Below are 13,472 nucleotides of genomic sequence, written 5' to 3' on the forward strand. Positions count from 1 at the left end.
GCTGTCGTTCTCCCCCGTTGCCTGCGGCTTCAGGGCTGGCAGGGACCCTCGGGCAGCGGGCGGAGGTGCGGGGCGACCCCGAAGAGCCCGTGGGTGCTGGCGACAGTCGGCCTTAGGCGAGACTCTCCCCTCCTCTGGGGCTGGCGGGTCCCTGCCGTGGAGGCTGCCCTCCGGCTCGTCGCCTCCGCGTTAACCGCCGCCGGGCCTCCTCCCGCCGTGCCCGCGGGCTTGTGCCAGCGCAGCCCGATCCCACTGCAGCGCGGCGGAGGGAGGAGCGGTGCCGGCGAGCACCGGGAGCAGCCCTGCGGGACGCTCTGCCGTGGTGGCGGCAGGTGCAGGGGAGGGAGGTGGCGGGACCGTGCCCAGAGCAGATAGCGCCACGTTCGTTGTCCCCTCCCACGGACATGGCAGAAGTAGCCTGGCTGACAGTAGCCAGAGGCCCAGAGACGTTCCTGGCGAGGGAGAATGAGCCAAGGAGTATCTCTGTAGAGAAGCACCAGTGGGGGGTTGGAAGGTGAGATGAGGGAGGGGAGAAGCCACAACAGAAGGCGCAGAAGCGTAGTTGGAGCTTTGGGCAAAAGCAAGTCGGTGGTGGGCAAAGTATTTGGGCAAAAATAAGGTAGTGGTCGTTGCTGCTGTCTGCAAGGAGGAGCCCTGGGATCCATTTCTCCCTGAGGTCTGTGGTTTCTGTGTCTAAAACAAGCTTCCAGATCGGTTTTCTGTTAACGAGCTCAGGAGGGGCTGTTCTAGCACCGTCTAGTTTAGCACTGCTGGAATCACATTGTGAGTGTCCAAGCTTGCTGAATGTGCAAGCTTGCAATTTCACACTGCCATAGCATAAATAGTCAAAGCACCATCAGATAAATGTCAAGCACGAGTGAAGAAAGGGGGTGGTTCTCACCCTGTCTCTAACAGTAAGTTGGATGTGCTTGAAATAAAACTGTCTATATAGGCTGCTGGGAGCTAGCTGGACTATTTTAAGCATCACTAAACCTTGTGGCTGGCATCTTTGGGGAGATGGGATCGAAGCAGCCACACGTTAGGGTTTGCTCTCTGAAGCCACGTTGCAGGAACAGTAGGCTTCTCTGCTTGGGGTGGTGCTTTGAAGATCAAGCCCTTGAAAACCTAGGCTGCTTTCTAATGAGTTTCTCTCCCTTGCTGTGGGAATTGACTGCAGCAAGGGGGATTTGAGCAGCTTTCAGCAATGGCTCAAGGTATCTTTGTGCATAAAGGAATAAGGCAGCTCAGTGAATTCTGTGCACAAAGAAGTTTATCCAAGGATCTGTGTTTTTGTTCTAAGACTACTTAATCTTTTTGGTCAGGCATTGCAACAGGCTGCCCAGGGAGGTGGTGGAGTCCTTGTCCCTAGAGGTGTTCAAGAAGTGTGGATGTGGCACTCTGAGATGCGGTTTAATGGCCTCGGTGGTTTTATTTTGATGACTGGACTCTGGGAGGTCTTTTCCAACTGAAATAATTGCATCATTTGTTCTGTTTTGCTGGTGCACTTGTAGGTGGTGGGCAGCTTTCTAGCTCAGATGGAAGTGTTTTCAGAGATGGTAGCAGGGATTGAAAATAGAAAGTCTAAAGCAAACAACAAACAGCTACAGCCATGACATGGACATGATACTGGGAGACGTGGCTTAATGGCCATGGTGGTCTTAGGTTGGTGATTGGACTCGGTGGTCTTAGAGGACTTTCACAGCTGAAACAGTCCTGTGTTTCTATAAGGAATGCCAGTGAGAAAAGCAGTGCTTTTGCTGATGATCTCAGGTGGTGGTGGATGGTGCTGGTAGCCTCTTGTTAGGTCTAAGATGGGACAGTTAAGATGAAGGTTCTTTCAGGGCTACAAAGATGCTCAGGGGACTGGAACATCTCTCTTATGTGGAAAGACAGGGAATTGGGTCTTTTTGGTCTGGAAAAGATGACTGATCCCATCAGGACTTAGAAATATTGGAAGTGTCAGCAGGATGGGACTGTTGCCCAGTGACAGAACAAGTGGTAATGGGCACAAACTTGAACAGAAGCTGTTCCACCTAAAGGTGAGGGGGAACTCCTTTAACTCAAGGGTGACAGAGCACTGGAACAGGCTGCCCAAAGAGGCAGTGGAGTCCTGGAGGTGTTTCTGTGTGACCTTTAAGTGAACCTGCCTTGGCAGGGGGGTTGGACTCAATGTGCATCCTCAGCAGCACAGCCAGAGATTCGAGTGTTGTCTGGGGGTGCTGTGTTGGAAGGCCTGACTTAATCTGATGGTTCTCTTGCTTAGTAGTGAAGTGCCCAGGGTGAATTGCAGTGCTCCTTGCTGAATCTCAGTGCTGATGAAGAGGGAGGGAGGTGTTGAAGGACGTCTATAGCATTTCTCTGCTGACAGGCTTGTGAGGTTCCATTTGTGGTCAGGTGCGATGCCTGACAGCAGCAGCAGAGCCAGTTCATGATCACCTCATGGCTGAGTAAGTGTGTACCTGGGCTTGTGGTGCTGTGTAGTCAGTGAAGGGCTTCAGGCATTTGGAGCACTCTTTAATTTTAGCCTCCCTGTGCTTAATGGCCCAGGAACAACTCACTGCAGTGCTTGCTTCACTCCAGCATGGTCAGCATCGCCTGCTCCAGCGCTGCTTGGAATTGTGACCTCGCTTTTGGAAGCTTTCCTGTTCCTGGCAGTTAATGACAGGACCTAGCAGGCCTTCAGCCCAGATGTTGCCTGTGCTTGACTGCAGCTCTGCTAGATGATGGCAGACCAGGGCAGTGAGAGGTGGTGAAGATTGCATGGTTGGCACCTGTGTGAGCACAAAGCAGGATTAGAAGATCTGTTAGACTGGATGTTAGGAAAAAGGTTTTACAATAAGAGTGATGAGATGCAGGAACAGGTTGCCCAGGGGGGTTGTTGATGCCTCCTCTCTGGAGGTGTTCAAGGCCAGGTTGGACAGGGCCTTGAGCAACCCAATTAGTGCTCCCCATTGCAGGGGGGTTGGAACTAGAGGGCCTTTAAGGTGCCTTCCAACCCAAACCATCCAGACCATTGTATTCTTCTTGTGCAGCTTTTGGAGAGGTGAAGTTAGGTGCTGACACATGTGCCACAACAGCAAGCAGGGCCTTAAGACAGGAAATAGCTCTCAGAAGTGCATTTCATTCATATTTGTAGCTAGTGCAAAGAGCAACTGCAAGAGGAAAGTGGCTTTGGGGCAGAAGACTGCTTTAATGGAAGGGGTTTTAAAAAGGCAAGAGAGGAGAGAGGCTGGAGCTGTGGGTGCAAAAACCATGGAGAGGAGCAGAGGGGTCCTCAGGAGGCAGGGCTCTGGCACTGCCACAGAGAAGGGGGAGGTGGATCTGTGCATGGCTGAAAAGGAGACCAAGCCCTTGGTGAAGGCAGGAAGAGGTTGTGACAGGCTTGGGATATGATGTGGCCAGCGGTGGAAGAGAAAGATGGAATCTGGCTGGATGTTTTTCTTACAGTGTGGAGAGGAGCACTTGTGTTTGGAAAACACTGGCAGCTTGCTAAAGCCTGTGTCTCCCTTTGCCTTGTAAGGTGTGATCCTGTGAGGATTGCTTCACACTTCTCGTTGCTTTCTTTGCACAAAGCCTACCAGTGGTTCTGCGTGCTCAGGGAGGTGGTGGAGTCACTGTCCCTGGAGGTGTTCAAGAAACGTGGATGTGTTGGGCACTTTGGGACATGGTTTAGTGACTGTGGTGGTCTTAAATTGACTGTTGGACTTGGTGATCTTAGAGGCCAACCAAAACAGTTCCATGACCTAAGCTCTGGGTCTGAGTGGCAGCAAGAAGCTGTGCTGGCTGTGCTGTATGTTTGCTCTGTGGGCATATCTCCATCCTGAGCCAAGGCCACATGCAGCTAGCTGCAGCCCTAACCACCACCCCAGGGCCATTCTACATCTGCCTGGCTCCTGGGAAGGACTGATCCCTGACAAAACCCTTCCCAGAAACTGTAATGGTCAGGAAGCACGTTGCTACATCATCAGCATCATCCTTTCCTACAGCACAGCCAGCTGGGCCTCCAGCCACTGCCTCTGGGTTGACTAGATCAGCTTCTTAGGGTGTCCTTGCCTTCAGCCCAGGCTGCTTGGCCTGCAGAAGAGAAGGCTGAGAGGAGATCTTACTCATGTTTGCAAATATCTGCAGAGTGGCTGTCAGGAAGAAGGGGCCAGGCTCTTTTCAGTGGTGCCCTGTGATAGGACAAGGGGCAATGGAACTGCAACGCAGGAAGGTCCACCTCAACATAAGGGAAAGCTTCTTTACTGTTGAGGATGACAGACGGTGGAGCAGGCTGTCCAGAGAGGTTGTGCAGTGCCTCTGGAGACTTTCAAGACCTGTCTGGACACATTCCTGTGTGACCTGCCCTAGGTGATCCTGCGGCGGCAGGGGGGTCAGACTTGGTCCCTCCCAACCCCTACTGTTCTGTGATTCTGTGTTGCTGACACCAAGCTGGGAGGCTTGGCTGAGACAGCTGCAGGCTCTGCTGCCACCCAGAGAGCCCTGGGCAGACAGAGATGGGCACAGGGGAACCAGATGAGGTTCAGCAAGGACAAGAGCAGAGTCCTGCACCTGGGGAGGAATAACAAACTGCAGCAGTCCAGGCTGGGAGGTGACTGCTGGAGAGCAGCCCCAAGGAGAGGGACCTGGGGGTGCTGGTGGCTGACAGTTCCCCATGGCACAGCAATGTGCCCTTGTGGCCAAGAAGGCCAATGGCATCCTGGGGTGTATTAGCAGGAGTGTGTCCAGCAGAGCAAGGGAGGTTCTGCTCCCCCTCTGCTCTGCCCTGCTGAGACCTCATCTTGAATACTGTGTTCAGTTTTGGGCTCCCCAGTTTCAGAGGGACAGGGATCTGCTGGAGAGGGTCCAGCAGAGGGCTAGGAGGATGATGAGGGGACAGGAGGGCATGGCTGATGAGGAGAGGCTGAGGGTCCTGGGGCTGCTCAGTCTGGAGAAGAGAAGACTCAGAGGGGATTGGATCAATGTTCCTAAGTATCTGAAGGCTGCCAGGAGGGGGGGGACAGGCTCTGCTCACTGCTCCCTGGGACAGGACAAGCAGCAATGGGTGTAAGCTGCAGCACAGGAGGTTCTGCCTCAACACAAGGGGGAACTTCTTTACTGTAAGGGTCCCAGAGCCCTGGCACAGGCTGCCCAGAGAGGTTGTGGAGTCTCCTTGTGTGGAGCCTTTCCAGGCCTGTCTGGATGTGTTCCTGTGTGACCTGTGTAAGATAGGATTGTCCTGCTCTGGCAGAGGGTTGGATTGGATGATCTCCTTGGGTCCCTTCCAACCCCTACCATCCTGTGAGCTGTGAGCCTGTGATTCTTGCGTTCCTGTAACTGGCCTTAACGGTGAGAGTGTGCAGGTAGCACAGCTGGCTGCTGTTGGAGTGAAAGGACCAGGCTGCTGTGCTCTACTACTGCAGGAAGAACCAAGTGGAGAACTCAGAAACAAGATTCAGCCTCTTAACTGTTCAGGACTGGACCCGGGCTGGAGGGTGCTGAAGATGCTGACGGTAAAGGCCAGTTAAGGCCTCGAGGTGTCTCCTACATCAAGAAGCAGTTTAGAGGGAAGTGGTTAGGTCTTGAAGTGAAAACTCATGGCTGAGGCAGCAAACAGATTTAGAAACAATTCAGAATAGCTTGAAAGGTGACTTGGGTGGTCTCCATGGAAACTCCTCTCTGCTCTGGCTTTGCAGAGAACTTACACAAGAGCTGCTGCCTGCCTTAAAGTAAACCCCAAACCTGCTTGATCTGAATTTGTGGTGGTCCCAGACACAGTGAAGCGTGGCCTGGAGGAGAAGGGGTACTTGTGGGTCCTTCTGGAGCAGCTTTGCTGGAGAAGAGTGTGGCAAGCACATTGAGGGAGGTTTTCCACCCCTTCTGTTCTGCTCTGGTGGGACTACGTCTTGAATGGCATGTCCAGTTCTGGGCTCCCCAGTTCAAGAATGGCAGGGAGCTGCTGGAGAGGGTACAGAAAAGGATGACAAAGCTGCTGAGGGCTCTAGAACATCTCTCTTGTGAGGAAAGAGAATTTGATCTTTTCAGTCTGGAAAAGAGAAGACTGAGAGGGGATCTCATCAAGGCTTAGAAATACTGAAGGGGTGGCTGTTGGCAGGGTGGGCCCAGGCTTTTATCAGTGGTGCCCAGTGACAGGACAAGAGGTAATGGGCACAAACCTGAACAGAGGAAGTTCCATCTAAACATGAGAAATGTCTTTAGGGGTGGTGGAGCACTGAGGTGGCAGTCTCCGTCTCTGGAGGTATTCAAAGCCCACCTGGAGGTTTTCCTTTGTCACTTTGACGTGAGCCTGCCTTTGCAGAGGGGTTGGACTTGATCTGCAGAGTTCTCTTCCAGCTCCTACCATTGTCTGAGTAAAGCTTGATGTGACTTTGTGGGCAGTTAGTGGCAATCAAGGTGATATTGATTGCTGCAAGAAGTGGCTTTTTGGGTGGGTCTCCATGGTCTGTGCCCATCTGATGCAAGCAAGACTGCAGGATGCTCTCTGTTCAGACATTGCCTGTCCTGTTGCTGTGACTTCTGGGCACAGAGCATGCTCTGGCTGCCCATTGCTATTTGGGAGACAACTTGGAAAAGGAGTTACTCTAAAGGGAAATCACTTCTACTTTTCTGAGATGAGTAGCTCTGGAATGAGGTGGCTGGCTCCTGGGTGCCTCTCATAGATTCAGAGAGTTGGTTTGGTTTGAGAAGACCTCCAAGGTCATTGAGTCCAGCCATCAAGCTAAGACTGCCACAGCCATTAAACCATGTCCACATGTTTCTTGAACACCTCCATGGATGGTGGCTCCACCACCACCCTGGGCAGCCTGTTCCTATGCCTGACCACTCTTGCAGCAAAGATACTTTTCCTCATGACCAACCTAAGCCTCCCCTGGCACAGTTTGAACTGTTTGTAGTATGCGTGGCTGGGCTGGAAGCCTAAGGCATCTCTGCTGAGTCGTATCTCTGACTCCTTCCCCAGGTGGGGATGAGAGTGCAGATGAGCCAGATACTGTGATGGTCAGGCTGATGGTGATAGGTGCCTGGTTGCAAGTAGTGGTTTTGCTTGACTGAGGAGATGGAGGGAGACCCCTTGGAGCAGAACAGCTGCCTCTTCTTACTGCTCTCCATCTGCTTTGGAAACTTTAACCACAAGTTTAAAGAAACTTTCAAACCTGTTCTGCAGAGCAGGACCTGGGAGTGCTGGTGGACAAGTTCATCATGAGCCAGCAATGTGCCCTAGGGGCCAATAAGGCTGATGGTATTCTGGGGTGCATCAAGAAGATTGAGGCCAGTAGGTCAAGGGATATTCTCCACCCGCTCTGCTCTTCTCTGGTGAGGCCACATAGGCAGTACCGGATCCAACGGTGGACTGCTCTGTCCAAGAGCCTGGCAACTACTGGAGAGAGTCCCACAGAAGGCCACAAAAATGCTGGGGTGATTGGAGATGTGTCTTGTGAGGTGGGGGTTGACAGGTCTGGGTCTGTTTATCCTGGAGGAAAACAGACTGAGAAGGAATCTAATCTCTACTTATCTATATCTAAAGAGCAAGGGTCAAGACTATGAGACTGGACTCTCTTCAGTGGAGCACAGTGATAAGACAAGAGTCAATGGCCACAAACTAGGTCACAGGAGGTTCCACCTAAACATGAGGAAAAACTTACTTACTTTGAGGGTACTGGAGCAGGCTGCCCAGAGAGGTTGTGGAGTCTCCTTCTCTGGAGACTCAAAACCCACCTGGACATGTTCCTGTGCAACCTGATCTAGGTGAACCTGCTGTAGCAAGGGGGTCACCTAAATGGTGTCATCTAAATGGTGTCAAAGGTCTCACCAGCCCCTACCATCCTGTGGCTTTTGTGAGAAGTGCTCCCTGTGAAAACTCTGCCTTTGCTTTTTGTAAAGGAAGAGGAGGAAGCATGTAGGAATTCTGGTCCTTGCTGAAGGCCTCTGCAGATTTCTTTGTGTTCTGCAAATGCTACAGCTGAGTGTGTGGGGTGGGAGTGTACTGACTGAACCTTCCAAGAAGCTGTAACCAAGCGATGAAAAGAGAGTTTTCTTTAGGCTCTCTGAAGCACCAGCAGCTCTTCTCGTGGCTGCTTTTCAGCTGAGAGAAACCTGGTGAGGTATTGAACTGACCTACATTTTCAGAAGCACCCACAGCCTCCTAGAATGGTTTGGGTTGGAAGGGGCCTTAAAGATCATCTTGTTCCAACCAGGGTCAGCAGACCAAGCTGCTCAAGATGCTGTCCAGCCTCACCTTGAACACCTCCAGGGAGGGGACATCTATAACCTCCCTGAGCAAACCTGATCCAGTGTCTCATGATCCCCACTGTAAAAAAATTCTTCCCAATATCCAGCCCAAATCTCCTCTCTTCCAGCCCAGGCAGGGTTGTGTTCCAGATCCTTAGATCCAAAGGAGAACCTCTGTAAGAATCAGCTGTGGTGACTTCTCGGGGAGCCCCTGTAAGCCATGTGTCTGAAGTGGGAAGCCTTTCAGTGGAGCTGAGATAGGCTGTGACAGCATTTCCATCCTGATGCCTGGATTTGCTGCAGGAGGAGGCCTTGTTCTGATGATTGGCAAAGAGCTTTCTCTGCAGCCTGGGAGGTTTCTGTTCTCTTGTTTCTCGATGACCTAGACCCTAGTGCTCAAATCAGGGAGTCCAAATGCTGGTGGGGTAGTCCAGCCCTGTACTGAGGAGGTGATTGGTTTATGTGAGGCTGATGTTTTGCCTTCCCTTGTTTGGTGTCTTTCTGAAATACTTCCACAGATCCACCCCCCTGCAGTCAGCAGGGACACCTCCAGCTGGATCAGCAGGGACACCTCCAGCTGGATCAGGCTGCCCAGGGCCACAGCAAGTCTGAGTTTGAATGTCTTCAGGGCCAGGGCCTCAAACACTTCTCTGGGTAACCTGTTCCAGTGTTCACTGCTCTCATTGTGAAGAGCTTTCTCCTACTGTAATGTCCAACCCGAATCTACCCTGCTCCAGATTGAAACCCTTGCCCCTCATCCTATCACTACAGTCCCTCCCCAGCTTTCCAGTAGGCTCCCTTCAGGTACTGGAAGGCCTCTATAAGGTCTCCCCAAAGCCTCCTCTTCTCCAGGCTGAACAGCCCCAGTCCTCTCAGCCTGTCTTCACAGGAGAGGTGTTGCAGCCCTCTGATCACTTTTGTGGCCCTGCTGTGGACCCACTCGAGCAGGTCCACGTCTCTCTTGTGTTGGGGGCCCCATAATTTTCCTCTGCTGTTTCTCATGGTGCCTCACTTCCCTCTGGCTCTGTTCTTCTCACCTTCACAGGCTTCTCATTCATGTGCACAAATTGTTCTGGCACAAACATGATGTGTATGTGACCAGGTCACAGCTGGGCACACAGCACTCAGTTGCCTTCACCAAAGGTGCTTAGCTTGGGCTACCTGTACAGACTCCTTGAGGGCTTTTTGTATCTGAGGGCTTCTCTGCCTGCTCCTCCAAGCCTTGCTTAGGTTACGGTGCCTACCTTGCGTCTCCTTTCCAAGGGAAGAGTAAAACTCTCTCTGGCTGGGAGGCAGAGGAGAGAGGATGACAGCAGCACGACCTCTGTAACTGCCGTTCAAAGAAGGTAGAAGACCTGCAAGGTGGATTGGCTTCTTTTAGCAGTGCCCCTCTGTTGCAGAGCCAGGTGGCATCGTGCTGGCGCAGGAAGCATGCGGCTGTGGCACTGGGGCTCCTAAGGCTGTCTGGCTTGCAGGGAGGAATGCTACGGTGGGCAGTGCACTTGGAAGGTGGCCCACGGAGGGTGAACCACGCGGCCGTGGCTGTCGGGCACAAGGTCTATTCCTTTGGTGGCTACTGCTCCGGAGAGGACTATGAGACCCTGCGCCAGATCGACGTCCACGTTTTCAACGCAGGTAAGCGTCTCTGCGCTGCACCGAGGTGCGGCTCGCTGGGCTCGGCTGCACGCTTCTTGCCCGCTGGTGCTTCGTGTGTTAGGCTCTGTAACCTGCTGTCTGCCTCTTGGTTTCCAAAAGGACCTGCCTGGCCTTCTTCCCTCCAGCAGCCGTGTGTCTTCAGCGCCAGGGGCAGGGCACAGAGGATCTGTAGTTCACAGACTGCTAGGATAACGACCCGCTCAAAGTAACCACACAGGCGATGGCTTGTTGTGTCCTTGCTCTCGGCGAAGATTAGCCCAACTAGGATCAAATAGGTGACGTTTATCTGGCTCAGGTACTGCCTGTGGTTTGCAGCATGACCATGCTCAGCTGCCCCTAGCACGGACTCATAGAATCACAGAGTTGTTTCAGGTGGAAAAGACCTCTAAGATCACTGAGTCCAGCCATCAACCCAAGGCCACCTGGCCACTAATCATGTCCCCGTGTGCCATGTCCACATGTTTCTTGAATGCCTCCAGGGACAGTGACTTCACATCCCTGGGCAGCCTGTTCCAGTGCCTGACTACTCTTGCAGTGAAGACATCTTTCATGATGTCCAACCTAACCCTCCCCTGATGCAATTTCAGGCCATTTCCTCTCGTTCTATCACTTGATACTAGGGAGAAGAGACCAACCCCCCCCTCACTGCAGCCTCCTTTCAGGTAGTCGTAGAAGAGGTGGGATAGAGAGCCAGTGCACTTAACTAAGTGCCCAAGTTTAGATTCCTGAGCTGCTCCCTTGGGGGACAAGCTGACAATGCTGCCAGCGTAGTGGAGGTCAGTAAGGGCCATGTGGCAAGGATGGAGGCCTTCTCATTTTGATGGCCACTATCTTTGACAATGTGGCTTAGAAAAGCATCTGGAGCTAGAACCATTTGTGTGGGGTAGGCAGTAGCTCTCTGGAGGCTGTGCTGGGAGAGGTTGTATTTCTTGATTCAGTGCTCTCTGAAGAGAGCTGGTCCATGAAGTGGACCACAGAGCTGGTTCCATGAAGCATTTCCTGTCATCAGGCAGGTGGTCAAAAAACTGTATGGATGCTTGGGTGGGTCCAGCTGAATAGAGACACGAGCAGGGAAGAAATTACCAGTCTTGCAGGCTGGACAGCAACACACCATGGCACACAGATAAAGCTAGTTTGTCTGCAGTGAATTCACTCCTCTAACTCTGACTGGAGAAGGCTGAATTGTGCAGCTGTGCCTGAAGACATTGGTTACACAGGGCTGCCCTGCTCACAGCGTAGAGCGGGGTGTAGCTCAGGGGCTTGTGAGCAGAGACATTCATCTCTACCTAGAGAGACTGGGCTCTCATGTTCAGGACAGCTGAATGCTGCAGCTTGTAAAACGTGCCACTGGAGCACTGCATTTATGGTGGAGGCATAATTATTGTGCCCAAGGGAATGCTCTTGGGTTGTCTTCCCTTCTCACCGCTCCCAAGTACTGAAGCGTCACGATGCTGCAGCCACCACTGGCTTCCCAAGCCAGTTAGCAGTGCCAGGTGCCAGTGCTGAGGGCAGAATACTGTGTTTTGAATGATCTCTTTCAGTCTGCCAAAGAGAAGGACTGGTTTATGCAGGAAACAACTCATCTAGCTTGACTTTAGCATTGGCTGTGCTTCAGCAGCCTTTCTGCCCTTGTGCTAGATGCTCATCTTTGAAGTTGCCTGACTCTCTCCCCACGTGAGGATTTCAGGAGAGATGCAGACTGTTTTCTTCTCTGGTTTTGTGTTATCTTTTGTGTCGAAAACAAAACTGGAGGCTATGTGTGCTGCAGAGGGAGGATGTTTGGGTGCTGTTATGCAATGGCCATGTAATAGTTGCTGTGACTCTTGCACTGTCATTAAACCCTGTAATACTTGTTGACTGTTCTGGCTACTGCTGAATGTGACTTGCAGGCTGCCAGGAAGGGCAACTTCTATTCACAAGGAGCTCCTGTTAGTAATACAGGAGTTAGGAGGGAGGACTCAGCTATGAATGGAGGTAAAGGAGGCAAACAGCTCATCTAAAGCTTAGAAACCCAAAGTTAAACACCATTTCTGCTGCAGAGCTTTACTTAAACTGCGCTACTGCAAATGCCAGTGATGCCTCCAGATATGTGCCCGTGTATGTTGCTGAAATCAGCTCCCAAGGGAAGCAGTGGATTCCCTCACATTGGTCAGGTTTAAGGCTCTCCTTGACAGGGTGCTAGGCCATCTCATTTCAGCTATCACTATCACCTAGAAAGGTTGGACCAAATGATCCTTGGAGTCCTTTCTAACCTGGCATTCTGTGATTCTTCCAGCTTTGAGTCTCTCAGAAATGTCACTAGCCTGAAGTAGTGCCTGCATTCCTTGTCACCACTCTGCTTTTTCATTTCTCTGTTTGTTTTGTGTGTTGTACCTTCACTCACCTCCTAGGATGGGTCAGCATGGACATGCCTTCATAACATTTTTATCCCTGCCCAGGGAGGTGGTGGAGTCACCATCCCTGGAAGTGTTCAAGAAATGTGTGGATGTGGCACTTTGGGATATGGTGTAGTGTCCAAGGTGGTCTTAGGTTGGACTCAATGATATTAAAGGTCTCTTCCAACTGAAACAATTCTGATGCTGTGATCTTCATTGATGAAAGAATTCTGTCCAGAGCCCTCTGGTGCTTTAGTGCTTTCTGTGATGAAGGGCCCTTAGAAAACTGTGCTTCTGCATTCCCTAAGTGTCTACTGCTCAGAGTCAGATCCAGCTTTGTCTTGCTTATGAGACTGCTCTATTTGTTGGCATTGGTGGGGTGGGGGGAAAGCACTGTGCAGGATGGGTTGTGTGACCTGTGAGCGTTTGATGTGGGCTCAAACTTGTGCTTGCAGTGTCTCTGCGCTGGGTCAAGCTGCCTCCAGTGTGGACCAACAGCCGAGACCAGGTGAGAGAGGTGCCCTACATGAGGTATGGGCACTCAGCAGTGCTCATAGACGACACTGTCTACATATGGGGCGGCCGCAACGACACCGAGGGAGCCTGCAACGTGCTCTACGCCTTCGATGTCAGTAAGTCCCAGCTGCTCGCTCTTCCTTCTCCCAGCTTCTCTTGGTGACACCACTCGCCTGGCCCACCACACTGCTCCCCAGCTTGCTGTCCTGTCCTCCACTCTACAGGCTTAGACTGGAGCAGGTGATGTGAATGGGGAGCTGGTGTTGCTGGCTGTTTCACCATGGTGTGTCTGCGTGCTTGGCTCTGCAGAAGCACTTGGACAGAGATCAGTGAGCTTGTTTAGTGGTCAGACTGGTTTTAATTTTTCTGTCACCTTTGTGTGCTCTCACTAGTAGTAACTACAGCTGAAGTGTTCTGTGTGTGAGGTGGCTGAAGGTTGCAGCAAGAAGGTGCCCTTGAGGATTGTGGTTCCTCTTGAGGATGGTCCTTCTCTCAGAAAGCATGAGGAGAGCAAGGAGTAAAACACAGTAGTAGTAGTCATGAATAGGAGGCCCAAGGGAGGAAAGTCATGGATCAAGCTTGATAACCCTGGAAGAAACTCCTTCAGACTTTCAGTTGGCTTCTACATAGAGAAGAACAGACCGTCAGGAGCTGGGTGGGCAGGAGTGTCAGGAAGGTAGGGGAGTACATCTGGGGATT

At 52.0% G+C, this 13,472-nt stretch overlaps 1 protein-coding gene across 2 annotated transcripts in view; it reads left to right on the forward strand.

Annotated features, from left to right (window-relative positions):
• Window positions 1-13,472, forward strand: part of KLHDC3 (kelch domain containing 3) — a 31,157-nt gene that overhangs the window by 288 nt on the left and 17,397 nt on the right. Inside the window, exons 2-3 of one of the 2 annotated variants that reach the window (XM_064164668.1) lie at window positions 9,702-9,861; window positions 12,713-12,889. In XM_064164668.1, the coding sequence (XP_064020738.1) occupies window positions 9,708-9,861; window positions 12,713-12,889 (331 nt within the window). In that variant the 5' untranslated portion in view covers window positions 9,702-9,707. Of the gene's footprint in view, window positions 1-9,626; window positions 9,862-12,712; window positions 12,890-13,472 lie in introns of both variants that reach the window. The other variant, XM_064164667.1, reaches the window with a different exon arrangement.

The sequence above is a fragment of the Pogoniulus pusillus genome, chromosome 25 (assembly GCF_015220805.1).
Source record: "Pogoniulus pusillus isolate bPogPus1 chromosome 25, bPogPus1.pri, whole genome shotgun sequence".
Classification (NCBI taxonomy): domain Eukaryota; kingdom Metazoa; phylum Chordata; class Aves; order Piciformes; family Lybiidae; genus Pogoniulus; species Pogoniulus pusillus.